The 26,887-nt window shown below is 41.6% G+C and overlaps 1 protein-coding gene across 3 annotated transcripts in view; it reads right to left on the reverse strand.

Annotated features, from left to right (window-relative positions):
• Nucleotides 1-4,557: 4,557 nt before the first annotated feature.
• The window catches only part of LOC144829132 (glutamate decarboxylase 1-like), a 927,195-nt gene continuing 904,865 nt past the window's right edge, over nucleotides 4,558-26,887 (reverse strand). For all 3 annotated transcript variants that reach the window (XM_078687953.1, XM_078687955.1, XM_078687954.1), the window contains exon 15: nucleotides 4,558-7,092. In XM_078687953.1, the coding sequence (XP_078544079.1) occupies nucleotides 6,919-7,092 (174 nt within the window). In that variant the 3' untranslated portion in view covers nucleotides 4,558-6,918. The remainder of the gene's footprint in view (nucleotides 7,093-26,887) is intronic.

Genomic DNA, 26,887 nt, shown 5'->3' on the forward strand with positions numbered 1-26,887 from the left:
TTTCAAAGCAATGTCAAGGGTAGTTCTGTATAAAGATTCAAAAGATAAAGTTACTAAAATACTAAAATAGTGGACTCCTGGTCAATGGTTACCTGCATGTCAGCTGTACCGTGCACCTATCTGTCTTCTATTAATGAAAAACAACTCACAACAATATCAGGAATGGTCAATCACAGTATTAGTTTCTTTTTTTATTGCGAATCAGTGATTTGCAGTGAACATTTCCCATTTGCAGGTCATACTTAGACACTAATATGGACTCCATCAGCAGCCTTCGAGTTAACATGGGATTCCCAAACATATATATTACAAGGGTTGGTATTTGTGGAATGAGGTGAAATCTACTTTTGCCATGAGGGATAAGCATTCCAAGGTGTCAATAAACTCAAGTATAGTGTATAGTACACTGTGATGACAATTACGTAGGATCTACTACTGGGACTGCATTGATCCCTGAGATGAAGGAATCCTTAGTACGGTTGAAGCACTTCTTTCTCCACACTGTGTTTGTATTTTTGATGAAAGCTAGTTTCTTCCACAAATTCAAAAGGGCTCAGAAATTTGAAGAAAGGATTCCTGCTTACCTTTGAGAACATGGTCCAGGCTCTATATATAATAAAACCAAACATTATGACATGCCTGGATGGAATCCTTCAATGAGATGTATTCCATTTAACCTTTGAAGGAAATGTTATTCTTGGATAACGTGCCCTAATGTGTTCAGTATTTTAAGCACATAATAAATCAAGCGGTCCTTCTATGGACTATAAATAATTTTATTTTGCATTTGTTTAAAAAAAAATCTTTTGTATCCTTTTGAATTCACTAATCCTCTGCGACTCTTTGTTAAAAGCTCATTAATGAATGGATTCATGATGCTCATGTGTATGCTTACAGCTCCAATGTTTTTTTTCTGTTGTATTCCTAAAACTGGACTTGTTGATACTCATTTCGGATATTATGTCATCCACACAGCTGGTTCAAAGATTGTCCTTCTTTTTCTCACTTTTTAAAATGTTTATCAGAATACCTCAAATCTCTGCAGATTCCTAGTATGGGGTGAGGAAATCAGCTTTGGAGTTGATGATTTTAAGGAACAATCACTATCTAGGTATATTTATGTAGTAGAACAGGATTCATAAATACTAATACCAACGTTGTCTCTATGTCAAAGTACTTGCTTTTTGAGTCTTACTAATACGTTTTTGGACAAAGCTCTACGGACACTGAACAGTGCGGGATTGCAGGAGTATTAGTAAAATCAGGGCTCTCAAGTCCATTTTGTTTTACAAACAATATTTACATTAAAGCCTCACTTCTACACTCTAGGTGATATATGGGAGGTTCCCTAAGATGTGCAATCATAATAGTCCAAGTTGATAAAAAGAATCCTTGGTGTGCATACTAGAAGAGTGCCCCCTTAGACTGCGGTTCAAATCTATGCAAACCCATGCAACCTCACTGTGGAGTGTGCCCCTCTCTGCTATTTCCAGTGTCCTTATTCACTTTTACTTAGCAAGCTAGCTGTGTCCATAGTCAACCTGTTTACAGCTGCTTCTGTTATACTACTTCAAAATGCCTTTTTCCTTTGTCTCTCTTGTTCATACTTTTTCTCCCATTTCTATCACAGCCATGCATATTTTAAAATTTCCTCATGGGTTCTTCATGTATATTGCTTGTAGTCTTTCTTTCATTCCTACCAAGGATAGCCATTGTCTTGTCCAAGACCATACCCCATCGACATTGTTATACCTTTTGCATTTTCATTGAATATTGATTCTAAGTTAGAAGTGTCGCCAGTTCACAATCAAGGTTCTGGTTCTCTTTAACATATACAGATTAAGTCATTCTTTTAAATGCTTTATTTTAATCCAATTTTAGTGTAGGATAAATGCAACAAGATAACTACAGAAATCATTTCTACTGTAGGCAATGAAAGTATACTTTCAAAGTGTATGATAAATGTAACACACATTGATGAACAATATGAACATAATGCATCAACTATTGCAAATTAATAAAGACTTACATGTCAATGACCAAATAAGCAAATGAAGTAAATAGGCGGCTCCCAGAAGACATATAACGCAAAATATTTAGCAATTGTACCTAATTGGTTTTTAGCCACATTGTCATGCCATAACATTACCTCATGCATTTCAAGCAAGGTATTCCACCAGTAAAAGTTAATCATATATGCATAATATGAAAAACAATAACAAATCCAGGAGCTGTGGAGTCCCATTCTTCTAACTAGCTTGACACCAAGGACCACAATTGCAGGTCTACACTGCTCACTGGAGCCACAGAAACATTACGTCTATCTTTGTCATCAATCCAGTTTCCGGCAGCGGTTTGTCCCTGAACTTCATCATTGTGCAATGTACACAGATTATAAAATAGGCCTCCATATTGTAGTTGGACCTACTTAGTGCTATGATTATTGAGTAATGATTTTCTACAAGCTCTGGATTTGTATTACACTGATTTCAAAGTTGTTAAAGTGACAACATTTTTAATTCTCTACATCAGCAGATACTCGGGCCAAAAAAAGACATGGGAAACCTTTTCATATTGCACTTAAAAAACAGGGAATGGGTTAAAACAGCTTTCAATAACCTAATTAGAAATGCAACACTAAAGCAAATAATCTTGCATTTTTATAGAAGCAGCATGGCACCACAAAATAATTTAATTTCAGTTTAGTAAATTCTGTGGTGGAAATAAATACATCCACGTTATTCATAAAACATGCTTCTAATTAAAATTTGACCAAAAGAGAAAAAAAAATTCAGCATGCAGTATTCTAAACACTCGACTCCTAAAAAAGGTAGCAGTTTCCAAAACAGAAAGCACCAAGGTAACAGAACATGGCAAAAATCCAACCTATTTTTATCTTGACACTCGAATGTTTCAGTTTTTCTCTCAAAGCAGGATAGCTAGGCATTCGTCAAAATGTCTTGCAAAAGTTGGGAAGTTACTTTTCACTTAGATCATAGCCTGGCATTACATAATGGCACTATTGGTGAAGGTGCATAGGGTAGAGAAAGCTGAAGCAGGTATCATTGAATAATGTGATCCTTTGGAATGTGATCCACCGACCAAAACACTACACATGCAGGTGGTGGTAGTTGGTCTCTCAGGCCCACTTGAGTCCTGGTTATCACAGTTTTGTGAATCTGTGGATAGTTCAGATTATAAGCATGTGGAAGAGTTGATCTATTGTCAATGAGGTGACACACTTAAACATGGAAAACATAATTGGCAGTACAATCCTCACAGGTAGGTGCTCCTACTACAGTATTAAAAGAAAGTAAGCAAGTGTTATTGGGGCTCTTTTTCCCTGCTGTTATTGATGTTGCAGAGACACATACTTTGGTGACAAAGTACTGAAGAATGATGTTTTATCATTTATGAACATAAAGCTGATTGTCCATATACTGTAGTGAGCTTGTATTATCTTGTATTGTCATACACACTGACTCTTCCTTTACAAGATCATTTTCTAAGGTCATCACTCAGCCCACCACATGGTTTAAAAGTAGATGAGAACTGTTAATGTAATATTTTATGTCACTAAAGTTTGCAAATTTCAAAGAAATGTTCACAATTTATTTTCAAAGAAATTAATAACATTCCATAAAAATGATGTAAAACAAATAGTTCTTTAAAAAGTCCTAGGTTCTAGTGAAATGATCTAATTAGAGGTCATTAAATGATTTGAATGACAGCACTTTGTAAATCACGCAAAATGACTGCATTTTTTCATCAGTAAGCCGGACACCGTCTCTGTGAAACAGATCTGAATTGTCATACATTATATTGCTATGGTGAATATTACTAAACTGGTAATCTCCAAAATATGTTTTGGGTTAAAATCAGTAGTGAAGAACTACCTTGATGTTAGGCAGAGCATTACAAAAGTGTGTATTGGGATAAATTGCAGGTAAAGAAACAATGTCTTCCTTCATCTCAAAACAAAAGGGTGGACAGGGATGAAATATGTGCAAGATCAGTACCTCTTACATGAAAAGTGACTGCATTATGATGGCACATACTGAACATGATACACAATTTTGAATCCAGTGCTCCACTTTGCCTTAAATCCTGCCCAATCCAAATCTGTTGCAGAGTTATACTTGACAGAATACTGCTTTGGCCATTATACCAAGGAACCTTCTAGAATCCAGACTTCAGGAGAATTGGGTTAAGCCATCCTTAGAGTTCGAACAACAAACGGAAATGATTTTAAAGATATGTTCTTTAGGAGCTAAACTACCCTAAAACAAAAAAAATATTATCCAACAATTGTTTTCACAAAAAGATTTAAAATAATGAACATGGATTATTTATCAAAAACTCTTTTTTTGTATTGGACAATTCTAATCATGTCAAGTGACCTCAATGAAAGGATTCTAAATAATAATTGGCATACATCACGTTGTATATTAAAAATGCACACAAATCAATTACTTAATTTTCATGAAGATCAGAAATAAAAGAAAATACAGTTACTTCTAACACAAGAATTACATGAATAAAGGTGAGCATGAACACTTTGGCATGTAAGGTTTTGTATTATCTAAGTTAGCAGCTTACAGAGTAAAACAAAAACATCATAAATAATTCAAATAATGGTATTTTCAGTGACTAATGTTCGCAAACCTTAAAGAACATAGAAATAAATTCCATAACTTTGAAAAATAACCAAAAACATTAATATATAACTAAATATATTTTACATAACAAAAACTAAGCATTTCAATTCATGCACATGTTTAATTTGTAAAGGTCTAATAAGTGAATTATTCTTTAAAGAAGCAGAAGGTACATATCCTTACTGTGTTTTTTTGGAGTGTAAGGCACAACTTCGAAGTCTGAGTAAGGAACCATGCTGTTACACAACTTTCTTTTTAAAACAAATATAGTACACATATGTAAGGTAAGTTAATTGTACACTACATTATTGAAGTTTACTGCGGTACAAATCGGGGTTGCAACTGATTCAAGAGGCACATACACGTGCTTAAAGTATTAAAAAAATGTATCTTTAGGTCACGTGTTCTTTTCCTAGCAAAAACTAAGATTATCACACCAAAGTTAAGTAAAAAATAGTCTGAAAATGACAATTAAAAGACATAACGTTTAAAATTGTCAACTTATACCTAAAATACTTATTCATATTAAAATTAATTAAAAAAATAAATGTCCCAACTAAAGTTGCAAGGAATTTAAGATAAAATAATATGTTTATAGCGGTATCATCATAAAAAGTTAAAGTAATTTCCAGGCTAAGGTGCTACCTTCATTTCATGGACAAACCGCATCAACCTAAGCCAGTCTTAACTCACAACTCTTGCATACATTGTTCGGAACGTTACACAACTTTAACAGCTATACACCACACAACAAAAAATCCACTATCATTTATACAACCACACAATCAACATCAAATGTAAAAACCAAAAAAAACATAAGAGTATGGCAACAAACCCACCTTCCCACATGCATTCACTCACCGTTAAACTCAAGCAACATAATACAGTTTCCAAGCCAGCATCAACTATTGCCGCACAACAATTATTATATGTCCATACAAGTACTAGAACTTTACCACATACTACCAATCACACAACCACTTCAAACACCCAAACATATCAAAAATGTCTATACACATCATCAAACGAACTTCCACCCACTATTCTACACCAATGCAGATACCATCATATACAAACACATCTATCTTTATACGTCAAACCAGCCACCATAGTACATGTTCATAAAAACCATAACACAGAAACCGTTTTTCATATACATATATCATTTTACACAAAAAAAAAAGACATAATTTCCTTTAATACATTCCATTTCAAAGTTTGTGGAATAATACGGCCACCCAGCCTCCATCATATCCAAAAACACTCATATTTATACAACTACAGAACTATCATCAAATATATAAACACCCACCATGGTCACAACAAGTATCAATAATCATATTACTTCATCCCCACCTTTACAGCTCAACGCAAGGGCCATTGTATACCCACACAGCTGCCATTTAACAAGGCTTTACGGTGATACTTTAAAAAGTCCTGTCTGCATACCTTGACAAAAAGCCACTCCCCATACCATACATCTGTAATGTGGGCATCAAGAAGCATTTCAGCATCTAGGCCAAATGTGGCAGAGCTTTGGCAGCAGTGGATGATGATACACTTCATTACACCTCTAGATTGGCCATGCAATGCTGAGGGAATTCCTTCATCCACCATCTATAAGCCTCAGCCCTGCAAATGTCTCCATAAAGACATAGAGAAAGTAAGCAAGACATTGGTCTTCTCCTGGAGAAGGATGCAAACACAAGGTACAGAGTGGATGGTTGTATTATTTATAAGGTGTCATAAAGGTGGAGAGTTGCTAAATTCCACATTCTGAAATGTTCTATTGTAAAGGTAGCAGCATGCTTGTCTGTAGATTATAGCTATACCTCACAGAATAATACAGGCAGTGACTGAAGAGCAGTATAATAAAAAGGCTCTCCATCTTATTGCCATGCCATTCTTTGTAGTAATCTGGTTGCATCCCTTATTTCTATTAATGTTTCTTAAATCTGCCTGTTGAACACAGTAGCATCAGTCTCAGTTTAGTGTCATTTGTTTGGTGACACATATGTAGAATACAAAAACATATACCAAATATAGTTTCATACACTACAATGAATGAAAAAGGTACCTTTCCAATTAGCTTTAAAAGATATGTAACCAAACTTTCAAATATTTATCCTTTGTAAAAATGTTTCAGAGGCTTTATTTAAACCATTCATATAAAGTGTGCAAGCGTTCTAAGTGTGTGTCAAAATGTTATAAACAAATATAACAAGGCTGTTTTTAAAGCCTTGCCTAGCATCCTCCGGGGTCACAAATCCTTTCCAAACCTTTCAATTTCTTCAACAAGAAAGTCAACATCAGATTTCCTTGTAGCTGGGTTAGAGAACACCATCCTGAAGAAATTCACTTTATCCCCATGGGGCTGATAACTGACCATTGTTGTTCCTTCTTCCATCATCATTGCTTTTATCTTTGGTGCAATCTATGGAGGAAAAAACATAATTTTTGAGAACTGTACTAGGCTCTTTATGGTCAGATTTAGTGAGCACAATTGTTCTTCATTTTGATCAGGCATGAGAATTGTATCATAGAAAGCTGCTTAGTTACTTTGAATTTGTCACTGTTGGAACTCTCAAAAAGCATGGTAGCTTAATGGTACTCAGGCATACCATGGTCTAAAACATTGAACTTCTTTCAAATCAAAGAGAGATAAAATAAGGTCAGGAACAAAAATGTATGAAACTTGTGTCACACCTATGAAAATATATTCCTAATTTCTTTACATTATGTTACACATTTTCCTTTAGGTACCAAGTGATTTACAGTAAATGTTCTTCCTCTGCTGAGCACAGGAACATGAAATAAGGATATATGGGTGTACATGAAATGGAATTGGAACCCATTGTGGAAATTGCTGAATATATGGCATGCTCAATTGAAAAAGTAGTCACGAAGAAAGTCTTCATGACAATTATCAGTTTGTTGGTGATTGGTAGCGCTATAGTCCAATCTAGAATTACTACCATATGTAAACACTCCAATTTTTTGTTATTTTTATGTGACATTCTTGACTGCACAGGCAAGCCACTGAGAACTACACATTGTTTGTGTTTTGCAAAGGATCACCCATGTTTATTTTGTAAAGGAATATTAATTCTTTGAATCTTTATTCAGTCAAAGTGAAACAACTAACTAAAAGGAAAGCTCCATATTTATTTTATTTATTTATTTCCCTACTTGGAAAGAACACAACAGTAGTTTAAATCTATTCAATCTTAGTTGGGCTCAGCATTCATTTTTTCAAATGCCGACTGAGTGAACTCCAGTTATACAGTCATTTTCTATAGCTATCAACAAGCAATAGGAAAGATAGTTAACTCAAAGTTCTTATGAAAGGGGGGGGACAGGAGAGAATACGTATGCATACAACAACATGTAACAGGGTCCATAGTAAAATGGAGGTGACTTGATCATCACATTCACTATAGCGGTATTTGCATGCTCCTAGTCTTTGAACCAATTCAGATTCCAATTCATACCAGCAACTTTGGAGGTTAAATAGCCCCCCTCTGCCATATCTAGGGAAGAGAACATTTGCATTGCCTTGTGTGTATCCTAATTGATTATGCATATACTCATGAAGCTGAATATATTGAAAATAAATTATTTTAGAAATATAACATGCACCTTTAGATTCTCAAGTGATAATATATTTCGAGAATGTATCTTTTTTGAATCTGGACTACTTCAGGAAGCAACATTCCCTCTAAAAGTTGTCAGATCACATTGAAAAGTCGCAATTGTTTCCAAATGGTTTCGTACAATCCATTTTTATTCAAAATGTAATTACCCAATTCCTTGTGATGTGTGTCTGTCTTAAGTTATATCCCTAAACAGTTTGTGGGTGCATACAAGACTCAGCTAGCCTGCAATCATAAAAGGTGAAAATAAGGTTCTGAATGTCTACTCTAGCTATACAATAGTAGTTACAAATCTGGAAATGCATTGTCATTGGACCTACTAAGATTTGAAATCCTAAAGTTCTTTTTAGCCAATACAGACTGTGTGATGTAAAAATAGAAATAGTACTAAAATATGAAGTTCCAAGAATAGAATGAAAGCTTTGGGAGCTTTTTATGCAACACTGATCTGGCCATTTAACAAAGCTTTTCTCTTTGTAAACAATCTTGTTTACATTTTAATATATTTTTTTTAATAATTTGCTCCATAAATTCTGAAGACATATTGGGGCATATTTACAAGCTCCGATCACCACTGGAGCGTCACCTTTTTTGACTCTCCTGTGATGTAGCACCATTTCCCATATTTACAAGTTGGCACTAAGCCACTTAACGTAGCTTAACACCACCTTGTAAATATGCCCCTTTCTGCCTCAGTCCTCTATGACAAAAGGGGGTGTGCAATGGGTGTTGCTGTGGGCGTTCCACCCCAGCTCCCATTGCTTTCTGACGCTACCCCAGATTTACAAGGGTGAGGCTGTGCTATATACAGCACCATTCTAACGCCATGGATTACCAGACGTTAGAATGGCAATATGAGGAGAAGTTATTAATTTCTATTCATTCTTTCCATGTGTGCTTCATTCTGCAGCACACATAGACAGAGCAAATCATCATGAATGATTGTTTATGAGCAGGATGGCGTCCCTTCCTGCACATAAATATTCGCCCCTGCAGCGCAGGTACCCTTGCAACATGGCGGCAGGGGGCCTGCGCTGGGCAGCTTTTTTTGTGCCAGCACTAGGGGAAACACAGGGGTGCGCCGTATTGTGAATACATCGCATTCCAGCATTTTAAAAATGTCAGAGCGCAGCACTGCTGATTTTGTCTCAGCTTTGCGCTCCAACATTTTTTTGTACATTGCACATGGTAATAATCAATTGTGGGAAATTGTGCACAAAACAAGTGTTTACGCAGCGATAGTAAAAACCAAGTGACTTATTAACGAGGGCTGAGGGTCTTGTTTAGAGTTTAGTGGATGAGACACTCTGTCAAAACATGACAGATATCCTGTCCATCTGTATTATAAAAGCCACGAACTATAATGCACTTCTGATACGGTGGACAGGACATCCACCATGTTTATGTTCTGTCAACAGTGCTGTAGACTGATTTTGTTTTATTGTTAAAATAAATATATACAATTAATTTACATTAATTTTTAAAATAAAAAGATTTTTGAACCTGGTTCCAATCTGGTTCTTTGGTAGGGTTGCATAGAAAAAGGAGTGATTTATTTCCCTGTGTTACATATGGGATGTGTGGGGTAGTAGCAGCAATGACATCACCACACAGCTCAAATAGGACCTCCGTCTGTGTTTCCTACAAAGCGAGAGCGTTTTGGTCCATGTCAGTGCTCAATGCATTTCTCACAGTTGACATATTTTCTTTTTTTTCTCTATCTGATGCCACTTCTTCTGGAATTGTAGTCGCATCATCCTGATCCAGGACCCTTACTCTTCCTCCTAGAGATTAGCAATGATCCTATAAGTGAGAGTAAATGACAAAGAGAGCTACAATAAAGCCTCAATTAGAAGTCTCCAAAGGGAAAAAGTATTTGACTCCTTTGGTGGTATTTTTCATAATTCAGGTAGTACTGTTGATTTTGCTGTCTGCAAGTCTTTTTCAACAAATTACTGACACGTGTTTTGATCTTTCTAGAGCTCTTCAGAGATATTGCTTTGTTAGGCACAAGGTAGCAACCAGTATACGTGAAAACAATGCCCTTTCAGACTTAGAGTGCTGTCTAAATTATGCAGAAAAGAACAAGAATCCCTTAGAAGTCCTTAAGTTTCAGGTGGAGAGCAGCTCTTTTAAATGGAACACTCTACACACCATGGACACTCCAATTCTGCTCACCTCAACTGTCTGTTTTTATAGCACAGTTTTTAAGCATAGTATTAACAGAGTGCCATCCATGCCGAGCTGGAAAGTGACAAAGCCTTTTGCCTTTTTTACTGCAAAGCAAAGTCTTTATGCATAGGATTAGCAAGTGCCATTCAAGCCGAGGTGAACAATTTCCAAACTCCTTTTGCTATTCCTGACACAATTGGTTACATACTATCCAAGCCAACCTGAAATGAGTAAAAGCAACCCCTGACATGTGTTTCACTGTTATTAGAGCTATTATTCAATCCAGGTCAAGAGCCCCATCGAGTGCTAAACAGGTTCTCCCTCGATGACCATAGCACTGTCCGAGTGTGGGAGACCTGCGGAGAAGAGAATCAGATGTGACAGCTGCAGGGGACCTGTTTCTGTCTGGGATAGAGATCAGGGCCAGAGTGTTTGGTGAATTGGGCAGCTGGGCTGCTCCTTGGTTGGTGGCAGCGACGACTCAGGACAGCGCTGAGGCTTTGGCGGTCCTGCCCCCAGAGTGCCAACTAAATACTGGGCATTTTGGCTATTGACAAACAGAGAGAGATGCTAAGTAGTGCCAATAGATCAGTTATGTAGGAATCTGGCTCTTTATATGATATGCTTACTCTAGCAATCTCAAGGTGCTCTTCTAGGGGGTAGTGTGGTCGAGCAGCCTTAGCCTTAGCCTTCGGCTTATCAGAAAGGAGTGTAAGACACATACACAAAAAGTATAAATATGATGCATACAACTCATTAAGGCAATCTACACCAATTTATAAGAATAACATGTATCATAATCAGGTTAGTACATTTTGAAAGAGAAATACTTTTACATTTAAAAAGTCAACAGTGCATTTTTCAGAACCTGCAATGTTATCCTACGGGAGGAAGAACAAGTACGGCATTCAGATAGAGTACAGCGACGTAAGGGACCAATCTCCAGGACTTAAGGTGAGTGTATGGCAAGGTCCAAGGCAGAACCAGCAGGACACCACCAGTGGCACTAGGGCGACCAGGTTAAGGGGTGCTGCAAAACAGCGTTGGGTGCCCAATGTGACTCTATAGGGATCTGGTAAAGAGGCTACAGGCTTGGACTGGAAGGCCAGTCGATCTGAACCAACAGGGGGCACAGGCCTCCAGATGCGCGAATACTTGGGGACACCTTTGGTCCTCTTCTTCACAGGCCAGGGGCGACGGGTGCAGAGGTTTCTTTAAGCATCAGGTTTTCCTTACCATAGGCAGTCACGGTAGATGGGGAATGCCAAATGAGGCTGCCGGTGAAGTCAGATAGTTCAGGAAGGGTGAAACCACAGTGGACTCCTAGGGCTGGCGGACACACTGGCACCATTGACCCACTTCAACTCTGGCTTGGGGCAATGGGTGCAGTAGTGTTCTTAGGCATCAGGTTTTTGCTGTCTTGGAGTCCTCTCAGGTCTCATTGGGTGCCTGCAGGATGCAGCGAAGCCTCTCTGCTGCTTCATGAGAGTTCTTGGTTCCTAAGGGCTGGCAGGTCTTCCAGGCTTGGGAGACAGAGCAGCTGCAGGACACGCCATCTTTTGGTGCAATTGTTGAAGTCAGCAGGCAGGTCGTTAGGGTTGACGCCAAGTCTGTTGCTGGGTCTTCTGTTATTGCTCTTTGTGACTCTTCATGTCTTTCTACCTAAGTTTGCCAACACCGAAATAGCAACTCAGAAAAGTTGTATCCTCTTCAGGTTAGGCCACCTTAGGGGTGGTAAAAACTTGGGGGTGGGCACGTCTACCTGACTAGCTAATTCTCCCGTCTGTCCAGGTGCCAAAGGGCTCTGTACAAAGGGGTTTGGCTTCCTCTCCTGTGAGAAGAGCCAGATTTCCATTTTAAAGGCAATGGCTTCTTTTAAGCTTGGCTGCCCTGGAAAGCTAATCAGCAGGTCATCCTGTGGGAGAGGGTGTGAACACCCTCTTCCCGAGCAGGCTTTATTTTGACCTCCTGAGAGCAAAGACCCTCTCCCTTGGAGATCAGAAACTTGTCTCTGGTGGCAGGCTGGCAAAAACCAGTCAGTCAACACACCAGTGGCTGGTCGGTTTTTACGGGGCACCTCTAAGGCACCCTCAGTATGCATGTATTAATAAATCCAACACTGGAAACAATGTGGGATTATTAACACAATATGTTTGATACCAGAAATCCCTATTTTCTGTGAAGCCCTCCTGTAGCTGGGGAACTCGTATTCAACAGTGTCTAGCATATGTTTTAGAATGGCTTCCCTATTCACTTGCACTGGCAGTAATGGAACTGACTAGCACAGGTCATATCTGCTCATGCAGATATGTCCTAACATGTAGTATAAGACACCCTGCCTTGGGGCTGTAAGGCCTGCTATAGAGGTTACTTACAAATATTACATGCAGTGTTAGGGGACATGGCATACAGGTATATGTGTCATGTTGCGTTTTCACTTTTGTGTGTACCAACACACACATCCTGCAAAGGCAACATTGCTTGAGTTTGGTGAAGAGTCCCTTAGGGTGGCACAATTTTTGCTGAAGCCCTTAGGGACCCTCTTTAATACCTCAGGCACTAGGTACCAGGGGTTCCATTTACTAGGGTCTTGTAGAGAGTGCTAAAGATATTGCCAATTGGGGGAAACAATCGTACAGTTTTGGGAAGGGGATCTGGCACTGGGGACTTGGTAAGGAGGGACCCAGTGCACTTCCAGTCAAAATCACATCAAATACCATGCAAAAAGTGGGGGTGACCATGTAAAAAAGGGGCACTTTTCGTCAGGTAGATCCTGGTATTTCCCCAGCTGCCTCAGCATGGTGTCAGAGAAATGTGTGTGGGACAGATGGCGGACACTAGAGCTTCTTGCTGCCCAGTGGAGGGTTGTAGGAAGCTGGCTTTCTATATAGTGTACGAAAACGAGGTACACTGTGTAGAGTCCAGGCAACCCTTATTGGTTGACAGAGGCAACAAATGATAACACTAAATGCTCTCTTTCTGTGGTATTGTGGGCGAGTAGTTTAGGCGCATCAGATGATAGTGCTAAGCATTTGTCGTACTCACAGAGACATTAAAGGAGACACACACTCAAAGTATAAATCCAAGACCAATTTAGAAAGATAACATATTTTCATATACATTTAGATACCAAGAACTTGGTTATCAGGTGAGTACTTTTTAACTGTTGAATTTCACAGGTAAGTAAAATTTTCTGTCAAATGTGTCTTTACGCGTAATGCTTTCCTACAGGAGAAAAAGGCATATATGGTACAGGTACATGCAGCAGGTTTCCAGGGGGTCCCCTTTAGTATGGGGGTAAGGTCCAAAGTACTCCCAGCAGTTAGAGTTTATCTGCCCTGGGGCCTCTGGGTGCAAAAGTGCTGGTTGGGTTGGTAGCCTTATGGGCTGTACCAAAGGAGAGAGGGTGGCTGCACAGGGGGACTTGGGGACAAGTCAGGAAGCTCCTAACGGGGAGCTCGATTCACAAGGGTTTTGGAGGTAAAGCAGCACCGTCGGGCCGTGGCGCTCGGGTGCACAGGGGTTTGGTCATTCGGGCTGGTGCGTCGCAGGACCTTTTATTCATTCCAGGTCAAGAACCCCATTGAGTGCTAAGCCGGTTCTCCCTTGATGTCAATTGTGCTGCCCCAGTATAAGAGACCTGTGGGGAAGAGAACCAGCTGTGACTGCTGCAGGGGACCTGTTTATGTCTGGGACAGATCTCAGGGCCAGGGTGTTTGGTAAATTGGGCAGCTGGGCTGCTCCTTGGTTGGCGACAGTGACAAATCAGGACCGTACTGAGGCATTTGTTGGCTCTGCCCCCAGACTGTCAACTAAATGCTAGGCGCTTTGGCTACTAATGAAGAAGAGAACTTGAGGAGCGCCTACAGATCTGTGGATACTAGAATTTTATGGCAAGGCACGGAGGCCAATATTATGCATGTCTCATTTAATTGCAAACTCACAGCAGCAACTACATCATAAAGTTAGAACTTGGAATAAATGAGAACCAACATTCTAAATACTATGTAATCTCCTGTGAGGCAGCCATCTTCCTTCTTGGTTGCTGCTCACAGCTACAGATAAGTCTGGTCTTATCTTCTCATAATTTTTAAGCTTATTATCTTGAGTAATTTTAGCCATAAGCTTGTGAATGCGATGTGTTTTTAATTATGTATGAGGTGTGGTTAAACCTATCTTTTGAGCGAAGATTTATTTTATTTTGGCTTTATTTCGTTTGTGGGTATGTTTACTTGATGCCAGTTAGTATGGATTCCGTCGAAATGTAATAATATTATTATTATTGTTATTATATTATAGCGATTTAGATCTTTGAATTTGTCTTAGTAGCGGTGAAAATTTGTTGTTGTTTGATCTTCGCCAGTTAGATTTTCAAATATACTTGCTTGCACGCCGCTTTAAATAGCGCAAGTCAGCCTGTCGAGACATTTTTAAGTATATGTCGCGCGGCAGCGCGTGGCAGCCTAACAGGTCTCGCAAGTAGCGCAAATATATGGGGAGACGTCCATTTGGAATTTAAGTGGGTGAGCCGCGTGTGTCTATGGCAGCGCGGCTCACATGCACATGGGAGTATTGTTATGATTTGAAATGGATATTTTAACGAGAGGAGGATTAGACTTACCTCGCGCCTCCTCAATCCACGATCTCCAGTATCACAATTAGGTAACGCGGCCACCGTAGGACATCACGTGACACGACGGCCATTTTGACCAGGGCTGAAGGGCCCGTTTTTAACTAATTTTGAGAGGCCATATTTTGGGGAGATATCAAAGCTACTGGTACGCTTTTTTGTCAGATTCCTATGTGATAGGACCGTGGTTGACTGGAGATCGCTTCATCTTTGGACCGGTGCCAGAAATATTTTGTTAAGCTGTTATTAGTAAAGATATTTATAAAACTGTTATTAGGAAGATTGTGATTGTTTTTTGAAAACATTTTTGAGGAAGTTCTTGTGTTAAGGTGGTAGTCATTAGTGTACGTTTTTGATTTGGTGAGAGAAGGTTTGTTAATTTAGGAAAGATTATATATATGTTATATATTGCCATGGAGAAGGAAAGATGTTCTGAGGGTGATGTTGATGGCAAGGTGCAGGAGTGTGTAGACAAAGCTGTTTCTGCCCTGGCTTCCCAGTTGGGGAAAAAGATAGATGATTGCATGGTTAGACTGGAGGGCAGGTTTGCCAAAAAAGCAGATGAGGAACAATTTTGGTCGGTAGAGGAGGTACCGTCAGTAAGTGGCTCACGAAAGAAGGCTACTCAAAAAAGGAAGCATTTGTCCAAAGATTCGGTGGACAAAGAGAAGGGGCCTTTTATCAGAAAGGCAAGGAAAGGATGGCCTCTAGGGAGGCATATGGAAAGGCTATTAAGGCCAAAAAAGGGAGTCACAGAGCGATTGCCTGTGATGAGTCCTCCAGTAGCGGGGATATTGTAATTTCTTGCTCCTCAGAGTTTGACTCATCGGATGATGAGGGGGTAGGAGCCTAAAAGAGTAAAGGAGGAGAGGAGTGATATAGACACGGAGGAGCAAGTCAAGGATCCAATGGGTGACTTGATGTTTGATCCCAGTTCTATACAGCACCCATTATCCCCGCAGTGGGTTCCGCTTAAAGATGTTGCGGAATATGTTGAATTCTTGATCAGGAGGGAGATGCCCAAGGAGTTTCGTACCAGGTTGTTATCTGAATGCCCTAGACTTTCTTTGGGCAATAAGGTGGCTTGCACTCCAGAGTTAGATGCGTAGATGCTAAGTATTCTAAATAAAATGGGGAGAGACCCGAGGAGGGGTCTCGACAAAGGTTTGAAAGGTTGTCAGGATCGTCTTTTGGATGTGTTTGGGCCACTGACCAAAATCTTTGATTTGTGTGAGGAAGCGTACCCCCAGGAGGGGTCTGTTGATGTGATTGAATTAAGACAGTGGGTGCAAAGGGCTATATGTTTGCTGGGAAATTCAAACTCATCACTCTGCAATGAAAGGAGGAAGAGCCTCTTGATGAAAATCGATCCGAAGCTGGCAGAACTGTCAAGTCAGGAGTCAGGAAAGGAAGCTAGAGGGTTTCTGTTTGGGAAGAATTTGTTAAAGAAATGGCACGTAATGCCAGTGCTTTGAATTCGATTTAGAAAGTTCAAAAATACACCAAAAAAGGTTTTTGGAGCAGTCGGGAGGATGCGTGGCCGATTCCCCCGCCGAGGCTTTGGTATTACGCGAAGCTCTTTCTCACGTGGATATAGGCCCAGAGGTTTCCAGTCCTCAGGGGGTTACACCCCCAGTTTCTATCCTCAAAGACAACGAGGAAAAGGGCACTTCAGAGGAGACAGGAGACCTAGTATGTTTTATAAAAGACCTTTCTTCTGCTCCAGTAAGATTGGGCGGCAGACTCGCCCAGTTCTTAGACAGGTGGGATTGGATAACTTCCGATCCGTGGGTTTTACATATGTTAAGTGGTTACAGAATACATTTTGTGAGTACTCCAGTTCATTGCAGGAGACCGAATCTGCTGAGGGTCTCAAGGGACGAAGAAGAGTTGGTAGATAAGGAGGCCCACGAGTTAATAGACAAGGGTGCAATAGAAAGGGCGGAGGATTCCTCTGCAGGATTTGTAAGCAATATTTTTCTAGTGGAGAAAAAAAGAAATGGGTTTGAGATCTGTAATAAATTTCAAGGAGTTAAACGAGTGGGTGGAGTACAACCACTTCAAAATGGAGGGAATACATATGCTAAGAGATCTCCTAAGGAAAAGGGATTGGTTAACTCACTAGGATCTAAAAGACGCTAATCTGACTATTCCTATGTGTCAGGATCAGAGGGATCTTTTGAAGTTCCAATGGAAGGGTTCCATGTGGAGATTCAAAAGCCTCCCTTTCTGGCTGACCTCGGCTCCGTGGTGCTTTACAAAGGTGATGAGGCCTATTGTAGCTTGGTTACGTTCAAGGGGTGTGAGACTCATTATCTACCTGTACGACATCCTAATTATGGTGGAAAGCAAGGAATTCGCCTTGGATCATACTACCCTAGCTGTTCGCATGATAGAATATCTGGGGTTTGTGGTGAACAGGAAAAAGTCATGTCTTGTTCCAAGTCAGGAGACGTGTTCTTAGGCTTTCAGATTTGGACATCAGATTGTGTATTGAGGTTGCCGATGGAGAAGGTAAAAAAGATTAGGAGAGAGGTACAGAGGGCTTTAGAGAGCAAATGGTTAACCCTGAGACAGATTGTGAGGATTTTAGGCTTGCTGTCTGCCTCAATTCAAGCTGTTTTCCCAGCTCCCCTGCATTATCGTGCTCTGCAGAGATTAAAGACCGCTTATTTAAACAGAGGACTGAGGTATTCAGACAAAGTTCAGACAGATCTGGAGACAAGGGAAGAGTTGTTGTGGTGGCAGGAGAACCTGGAGGCTTGGAATGGAAGGGCCAATTTCAGACAGACTACAGACTTGGTAATAGAGTCAGATGCCAGCCTTCAAGGCTGGGGAGCAAGGTGTGGTCCAGTATCGACAGGAGGGAAATGGAAAAGTCAGGAAAGGAGGATGCACATCAGTTACCTAGAGTTACTAGCAGGGTCGTTTGCAGTGAAGAGTTTTGTGAAGGACAAGGTGAAGTGTTGTGTACTTTTGAAAATGGACAACATATTGGCTGTAAGATATGTAAGCAAGCTGGAAGGTTTGCGCTCAAAAGCCCTTGCAGATCTGGCCAAGGAATGTTGGCACTTTTGTCTAGGAAGGAATATAATGATTCAGGCACAGTATCTTCCCAGAGTGAACAACTCGATGGCAGATTGGAACTTGAGACAATTGAGAGATTTCAGCGATTGGGGTTTAAACAGGAAGGTGTTCAGGGCCTTAAATTCTGTTTGGGTCCGTTGGAGGTGGATCTGTTTGCGAACAGAGTGAATGCGCAGATTCCTTGGTTCTTCAGTTGGAGGCTGGATCCTCAAGAGGAAGCAGTGGATGCATTCTTACAGCTCTGGGGGGATTTAAAGCCTATGCTTTCCCACCTTTTGCCTTAATTCAGAGAGTGCTTCTGAAGGTGAGAAGAGTAGCGTCAGGAATAGTTCTGATAACTCCCTTTTGGAGTTCTCAGGTTTGGTTTCCGGATGTAATGGAGATGTTGGTGAACGGCCCTCTACTTCTTCCGGACTTTCCAGATGTGTTGGTGGTTACCTCAGGGAAGAGTCACAAATTAGTTCTTCAGGGACATTTAATGCTGATGGCATGTAGGATTTCGGGAGAATGTGGCAGGTGTCAGGAAGATCTTTGGAGGCTTCGAGACTCATCAAGGAGTGATGGTCACGAGGGACTTCAAAGGCATATAGACTCGTCTGGGGGAAATGGTTTCGTTGGTGTTCTTCGAGGGGTTTGGATCCCGTATCGGCACCTCTGGTAGAGGTCTTAAAGGAGACATGCATAATATCAGCCTCTGTGTCTTTAATAAAATCATGATTTTCTACCCACCTAGCTGTGGAAAATCTGAATTTCCCCAGATGCCTCAGCATGGCGGCAGAGAGATGTGTGTGGGACAGATGGCTGACATTGGAGCTTCTTGCTGCCCGGTGGGATGTTGTAGGAAGCTGGCTCTCTATATAGTGGACCAAAATGAGGTACACTGTGTAGAGAGTCCAGGCAACCCTACTGGTTTACAGAGGCACAACATGATAACACCACATTTTCTCTTTTGTAGTAATGGGGGCGAGCAGTTTAGGCTTATCAGAGGGTAGTGCTAAGCATTTGTTGCACTCACAGAGGCAATAAATGAGACACACACTCAAAGAATAAATCCAAGACCTATTTAGAAAAATAACTCTTATATTATAATAATATATTGTGATACCAAAAACTTCATTTTTACTAAGTACTTTTTAAAATATTGAATAACATAGGTAAGTAAAATGGTCACTTAAATAAGTCTTTAAGTGTAATGCTTTCCTATGGAAGAGAAAGGCATATACTGTATACAGGTACTTGCAGTAGGTTTCTGGGGGCCCCTTTCAGTACGAGGGTAAGGTACAAAGTACCAACAGCAGTTAGAGTTTAACTGCCCTGGGGACTCCGGTTGCAGAGGTGCTGGTAGGGTAAGTAGCCTTACGCACTACACCAAAGGAGAGAGGGGCACCTGAGAAAAACACCTGGCTGTTCAGTTCACAAGAGCAAGGCAGCACAGTATGTTCTTGAGTTCAGGTGCAGAAGGGTTTGGCTGTGTCCCAGGGCATTGTGGTCGTCGGTCTCATCGGTTGAGGGTGCAAAAATCAGGACAGCTGAGCCACTCTGGAAATGTGTCTCTGTGGTGCTGATGTCCCTCAACGGCTGCTTGATCTCAGTACTGTTGGAGCCCCGACTGGACTTAAATAGACTTTGGTTGCTGCAAGGGGTCTGGTACCCTGGGTAGTGGTGCTGTGCGGCTCCGGATGCTATTGGCATGTTCTCACTTGGTGGAGAGATGGAGCTGACCTTCTGGAGCATGAAGACTTCTTCCTGAGCGGGTGTTGCATTGGTAGACCGGGGAGCCGCAGTACGGTAAACCAGACTCTGCTGTTTTGGTGTCTGCGGACTGCAGGGGTATAGCTCCTCTACTCAAAGGGAGATTGCTGATGATTTCTGAAGTCCTGGCAGTCTATCAGAGTTCTTGGTAGGGTTTCTTCATGATTGTCAAGACTTGTGCAGGTAGGCATGGTTTGGTGCCAAAAGTCCACAGCACAACTTTGTTTTTCGTCTAAGTGGCTCTTCTTTGTTCTCTTCTTCTGGTTCCATTGAATCTTAGTTCCTGGCATCAGGGGTGCCACCTAAATACTCAATTTAGGGGTATGAAGGGGAGTGACAGGTAGCAGCCAATGGACTACCTACTTTTAGGGTAACTACATCCCATATATGACCCCTTCCTGTGGGAGGTTTGCATGATCCTGACTAAGTGAACCTAATTCCACCAAAAACCAAGATGGTGGAATACATTTTTTTGTTTTCACATATGGTAGCTCACCTTAGGGGTTGATTTAGCCTGATGGTGAACATGCCCCTCACTAGCTAATTGTCCCACCTGTCCTGGTGCCAAATAGGCCTCAGGGCAGGGGGTGGCATCTCACAAGTCTGGGGGAAGCCGGGGTTGCATATCAAAGGCAGCAGAGTCCTTTGAAGCCTCCTGCCTTGATATCCTGCTTGGAGGAGGTGACAACACCGCCGGCCAGAGCTGGCATAGTTTCTGCCCTCAAAGGATGTGGGCTCTCACCTGCAGGGGGTCAGAAACCTGTCTGTGGTTAAAGGCTGGTCTGCACCAGTCAGCTAGCACACTAGAGGTTGGCATTTTTTCTGGGGAAACCTCTAAGGTACAATCTGGGTACATGTATTAATAAATCCATCACTGGAATCAGTGTGGGTTTATTAATATGAGATGTTTGCTTTCAGTGAAGCAATCATGTAGATGGGGAAATTGTATTCATCTGTGCCCAGTACACACACTCAAGATGGCTTCCCTGTTCACTGGCAATGTCCAAGAATTGACTTGGACATCACAGGGGCATATCTGCTCCTGCAGATACGTCCTCACATGTAATATAATGCACCATGCCATAGGGCAGTAAGGCTTGCTGTAGGGATGACTTTCATATATTTAATGCAGTGTCAGCAGGCATAGCACACAGGAGGATTGCCATGTTGTGTCATCACTTTTGTCTGCACCATGTCACGTAACCTTCAATGGCAGTTTGCATGCATGTGGTGAGGGTCCCTTAGGATGGCACAATACATGCTGTTGCCCTTAGGGACCCTCTTTAGCATCCATGCCCTAGGTACCACAGGTACTATTTACTCGGGACTTACAAAGGTGCCAAAGGTATTGACAATTGGGGGAACAATTGTACAGTTTTAGAGAAAGAGGTCTGGCACTGGGGACCTGGATAGCAGTAACCCAATGGTTTTTGGTCAAAATTGCATAATTTTCCATGCACAAAGTGGGGGTGACCATGTCAACAAGCATTTGTAAATGCATTAGGTTTCACCTATGTGAATGGGGCTTAAACAGTGTGAACAGCTTTAGTAGAAGTATTGTAAATGCGTGCAGCCAGGTGAAGTTAACAAAAGTGAATAAACACAGTAATTTAGAAATTGGAATGGATTAGAGTCCCCTTTTAAGATATATTGAATACAGGAGATTTCACAAGCACAGCGCAAGCTTGGTGCAGGCGAAAACTAAAAAAGTCCTTCAAATGGGTGGCACACTCGAAATTTGTATTGACGTCCACAGCTGGGATGTCAAATACAATACTTCCTAGTCTGCTGTCAATAGTCCATAAATGAAGACACGTGTGCCAGTTGAAACCGTTTAAATGATCTAAATTGAAATAAGTTAGCAATAATTTTCAAGAAGTCGATGAACATTTTGTGTGGGAAAGTCTTCTAGAGTAGAAACCTGAAGTTCGTGGTACGTAGAATACACTGAGTAAAGCATGAGCCTTCATGTAGACACGAACATAGGTGAGAAAGTAGATTCTGGGATATTTGAAATGCAGTCTGGGCACATCTATTTAACCAAGTGCATTTATTTATTTATTATCTAAGGTCTCTACGTTTAAAATACTTTAACTCTCCCTGATATAGAGGAATGGTGCCCAGTCTCCACAGTTTGTAAATTTACAAATGTTTGCATCAAAAGAAAGTCTGCATGTTGCAGGAGGAGAGCATGGGAAGTTAGAAACATATGTCCATGAAAAGTGTTTCCGAGGAAGCAAGTGTGTTTCTGGACAGGTTCGGGCATCACATTACAAAAATGTCTTGTATCTCCTTCCAGTGAAGTAAACACTTTATGCAGACGTTTTAATTTCAGGGTGTTCATCTACTGGTGCAAGTAGGACCAGCATTAAATGCCCAAAGACCTTTGCGGTGAACAGTAAATTTGCAATTGAGGGAACCAACTGTAGTGGCAGAATTTCCACATTTGCACTTTACTATGAAAACATGATGACAATTCTGCATATAGCCTTTCAAAAGACTTTGGGTCTCATTTATGAGAAATGACGCATCGCTGTGTGAAAGCAGCGATGCGTCACTTCTCAGTGCGCACTCCTTGCGTCATGATTGATGCGTCAAATTTATAATATGACGCATCATGTCGCAAGTAGTCACAGATACGTCAGTATTTCTGACGTATCTGTAGGCGAAAAAGTGACGTATTGCTGGAGTGTGTCACAAAAGTGACGCAACTCCAGCAATGTGTACTTTCACATGGGCAAGTTCCATGTTGTTAGTGCCTGCGTCAGTCTTACGCCTACCATGAAGCAGCTTAAGATTTTGACGCATTAGCGGCCAATAAATGGCGCAGTGAAATCTTATAGATTTCACTGCATCACTTCCATGACCCTTTCCTGCTTCAAAACGCCCCCCTTACATACATTATACCTGGCGCAGGTATAATGTGGCGAAGGGGTTTACAGAGTGACGTATCTACCTAGATGCGTCACTTCGTAAATATGGCGCAACAAGGTGCCTTTTTTACGACACTGGTGCATCACAAAAAGTGACGCACTGGCGTAAAAGTGACGCACAGCCTCATAAATGAGGCCCTTTGTCTGCACACGTAAGGTTAACTTAGATGTGCTAAAATGTTTGTGGGATTCTGGTCTCCCTCGTCTACTAGATGCCTGCAAAAAAATCTACGTGTCTAGGAAGGACCTGCACACAAATTCCTTAATGCTTCAACCATGTATTTTGCCAAATATACTGATTTGTGCTGTGGACTGAATCATTCAATTTTATTTCATGTATATTATTTCAATGTTTTTATAACATGCTCATGTTTTTAAAAGTCTGGAAAGCATCTTGAAATCCAGACATATCCACAAATGAAAACCATTTATGGGTCATGCCTTGTGAAAGCATTGGAGGCCCTGATATGAAAATAAGGTACCGTTTCCTTTCTATTTAAAAAGGTAATGTGAAATTAGTAATACAGTGCTTGGAAAATAAAATATGGTTAGAGAATGTTGAAAAAGCGACTCAGCGGCGCCTGCCTTGCAACTGATTAACCACAAACAATTGCGTACGTGTGTATGTTGTGTAGCAAAAACAGAAATGGAGAGCAACAACGCACAGTACTTGACGTGACGAGAGATGATTTGAGACTGTACATCCAGTGGAGAGGGGAGGAGAATTGCTCGTTTGTATCACTCTATGTGATAGTGTGTTTGCACTTTGAGTTGTGACTACAATAGAAAAGTAGCTATTGAAGCAGGATTGTGTGGCTGTAGTTTCCGACCGTATCCTTGCAAATTTGTCTCAAAGCAGCCAAACTAATTCACATACTCCACCAAAGAGGCGCTATTTTATTAATGAATTTCTGCCCTCAACCAACCTGAAAATGCAGGGGGTTGGTGAGATATTTGAAAGGCGCCCTAAATATGCGCTAAATCGTTTCTGCAACCCAGCCCCACCACAAGCAATACATTACATCAAGTGGACAAAAGATTACAGGAGGATGTGGTGCAACGGCTAGAGTTGTTGATTCGAGAGTTGGTAATCCCAGTTCGAGTCTCCACCATGTAACATCCTGTGATTGGGAAATTGTCAGATTACAGTAAAGTTTAGTGCACCCTAAATACCTACTTACAATTAAAGGTCTAACCCAAGCCCTAGTCCCACCCTACTCCCAACAACCAATAACATAGGAAGCCCTAGTCCCTACTTCCAATAGAAATCCTAACCCTAGCCCTAGTCCCAACCCTACAATGATTGAATCACAAACCCAGAAACCAATCAGAACCCTCAAATACCCAACCAATGAGGACATCAACCCTAACCCAATAGAAACAGCAGATACAACCACCAATCAGTATACACATGTATCAACCATTAGCAGATCATATAAGGTCCCAGTGACCTCAGACAAGGTTTGCTGGCCAGGGAGTTGGAAGCTGCTTCTCCTGTTCAGAATCTCCTAGGAGACAGACAGGCTCAATCCACACTTTGGACTTCTGCAGGTAAAGGTTTCACTAACTCGAAATCTAACAATACTGTTTGAATACAACTTTACACCCCCTGCTGGCCAAAAAACGAAGTGCACAGGCCCCAGTAAATACAGTTTAAACAGCTTACAGAAGCATCCTCTGATGAAGAATATCCCTGTTGCTGGGGGGGGGAGGCAGGGGGGCTGGTCTCACTGGCTTGTGAACACAAAAGAGTGGCTGGGGGTGCACTTTTTTAACACACAGGTCTTAGCACAGAGCAGAGGAGAAATTTGGAGGGAAAACAGATTTGTCACCAAGGAATGAGGGGGACAAACTACAGAGGTTGGACTGCAAATCCCACAATTCAACATGTTAAATGCAAGCAAACATGGGCAGGGAAAACCACAAGTTTAAAACACAAAACAGGTGATAAAATATGCAATCACAGGCAGGTCAAAACTGCAATTTGAAACTATAACAACCACATGCAAAGACAGTAATCACAGAAAGGGAAAATCGTTTTTTAAACAACTTTTGTTTTGGGAAGTGTTAGAACTGGGATTTCTGGTTGGCTAAGGCTTACGCCAAAGCCAGGCAGAAACCACCATTCTAGTCAGGGCAAGGGAGTCACACGCCAAGATAACACCTGCTCAACCCCTTGGTAGCTTGGCATGAGTAGACAGGCTTATCCCGGAGGCATTGTGTAAAGCATTTGCGCACGCACACAACAGCAACAACATCCTAGGCACACTACAAAAGGAACTTCACACAAGGTTATATAAAAATAACTTTTGTATTGTCAAAAAACATCAGATAGTAATCACACAATATACATTTTGCCAACTGGCACGGGTAATATTCACACGGGATTATTTACACCAGGACAGGGCCACGTGGGCCACTGTCAGAATCAGCACTTAGAATAACTGTAACACAAACTGACAATTGTAGATCACAACCAGTAACTACTGGTAAAGGTAGGTACACACTACGCAATACTAATAACCATAGGCCTAGATCACGCATGGACACATAACCTCTCTAGTATAACATACTAGGCAAAGCAAACTTCTAAGCATGAGCACCTTTAGAAGCATAACACAAGCATAAAGGCAAAGCACATTACGCAGAACTCACATCTGGGCCTACAGTATAACTACAGTAGGCAATCTCTCACTAGTCTAAACACATTAGACTCTGCCTCCTAAGAATACATCAAATTTAGGGGCATAACTCACAGTGAAACATAATCTCACTAACATAAACCTCTACAGGTAAAACCATCTCTAGAGGTATCAATACAGGGTGCGTAAAACATACTGAATGCATTACATTTCCTAGCACCTCCTTATTCTAGAACACAAATCCCATTAGGCAATTACCATCACATATATAATAGATAATCACATTGCGCTAAAATAAAGTCACATTAGGGCCTTGCGCCCCATCCACACACCAGCCCCCTGGCCAACTGGCCATCTCAAGAAGGGGCTCAAATGCCCTGTGTCCAGAATGTCAGGGCGCTGCCAATGCAGCGCCAGTCAGGGGTGTGCCACCGGCGCAAGCTTAAACGTTGCAGCAGCCCACTACTTGCTGGGCAGCTGAGAACAGTCACAAGGGCCTAAACGCTGCAGCTGGTACTAAGTGCTGCGCAGCTGTAGAAGGTCTGGCACCTCTGTGCCATCTCCGTCCCACCCAGGGACTCTCTCTACCTTGGCGCCTAAACGGTGCAGCTGCCCACTAATTGCTGGGCAGCTGGGAAACAACAAAGCTGCGACATGGGCTCTCACTAGCCCTCAGGACAAGCTGCGCCGCAGGGGTTGGAGCCACACTGGCTCTGAAACTGTGCCACATTGGAGCCACACAGGCTCTAAAATCACTGTACCCCCTTAGCCCACTGGCTCCTTAAATAAATATGTCCCCAAACACTAGCGCTTAAAAATAGGGCCAGGGGATAGCCACACAGGCTCTTTGAATAATCAGGCCCAACATTAGGGCCATGCAGGCTCTTAGGATTATCAATAAAACGTTGGGGTGGCCCGCTACCATCCGGGGCTGCCCTAAATGCATTGGAGCCCTGCAACACTTCGCCCTTCACTCCTCTGGTGCCGGCGGCGGGCGCAAGACTTTTCCCGCAAAACCCGAAGTCTCGCCCGCCGTCAGGCAAAACATTGCCTGACTTCCTGTTTTCGCGGCATCCTCAATCCCGGTGCCACGGCGGTGATTTAACCAGCTGAAAATGAGGGGTGGGCACCCCCGACGGGCAAAATAAACATAGCAGCAAGGTGGGCACTCGCTAAGGGCACTGATAAAAAGGGGTGGCACCCTTTAGTTTAAAAATGGCGATACTCGGGCATAATGCAGGGTAGGCACCTGGGAGGCATAAAAGGGCAGGAGCGCTTCCCCTCGAGGGACACAACAGCGCTCTGCCCAGCAATCAGGATACAGCGCCCACGAGGCGCTGGGGGGCTCAGAAATCACAAA

Source organism: Lissotriton helveticus, chromosome 4_1, assembly GCF_964261635.1.
Source record: "Lissotriton helveticus chromosome 4_1, aLisHel1.1, whole genome shotgun sequence".
In the NCBI taxonomy this organism is placed as follows: Eukaryota; Metazoa; Chordata; class Amphibia; order Caudata; family Salamandridae; genus Lissotriton; species Lissotriton helveticus.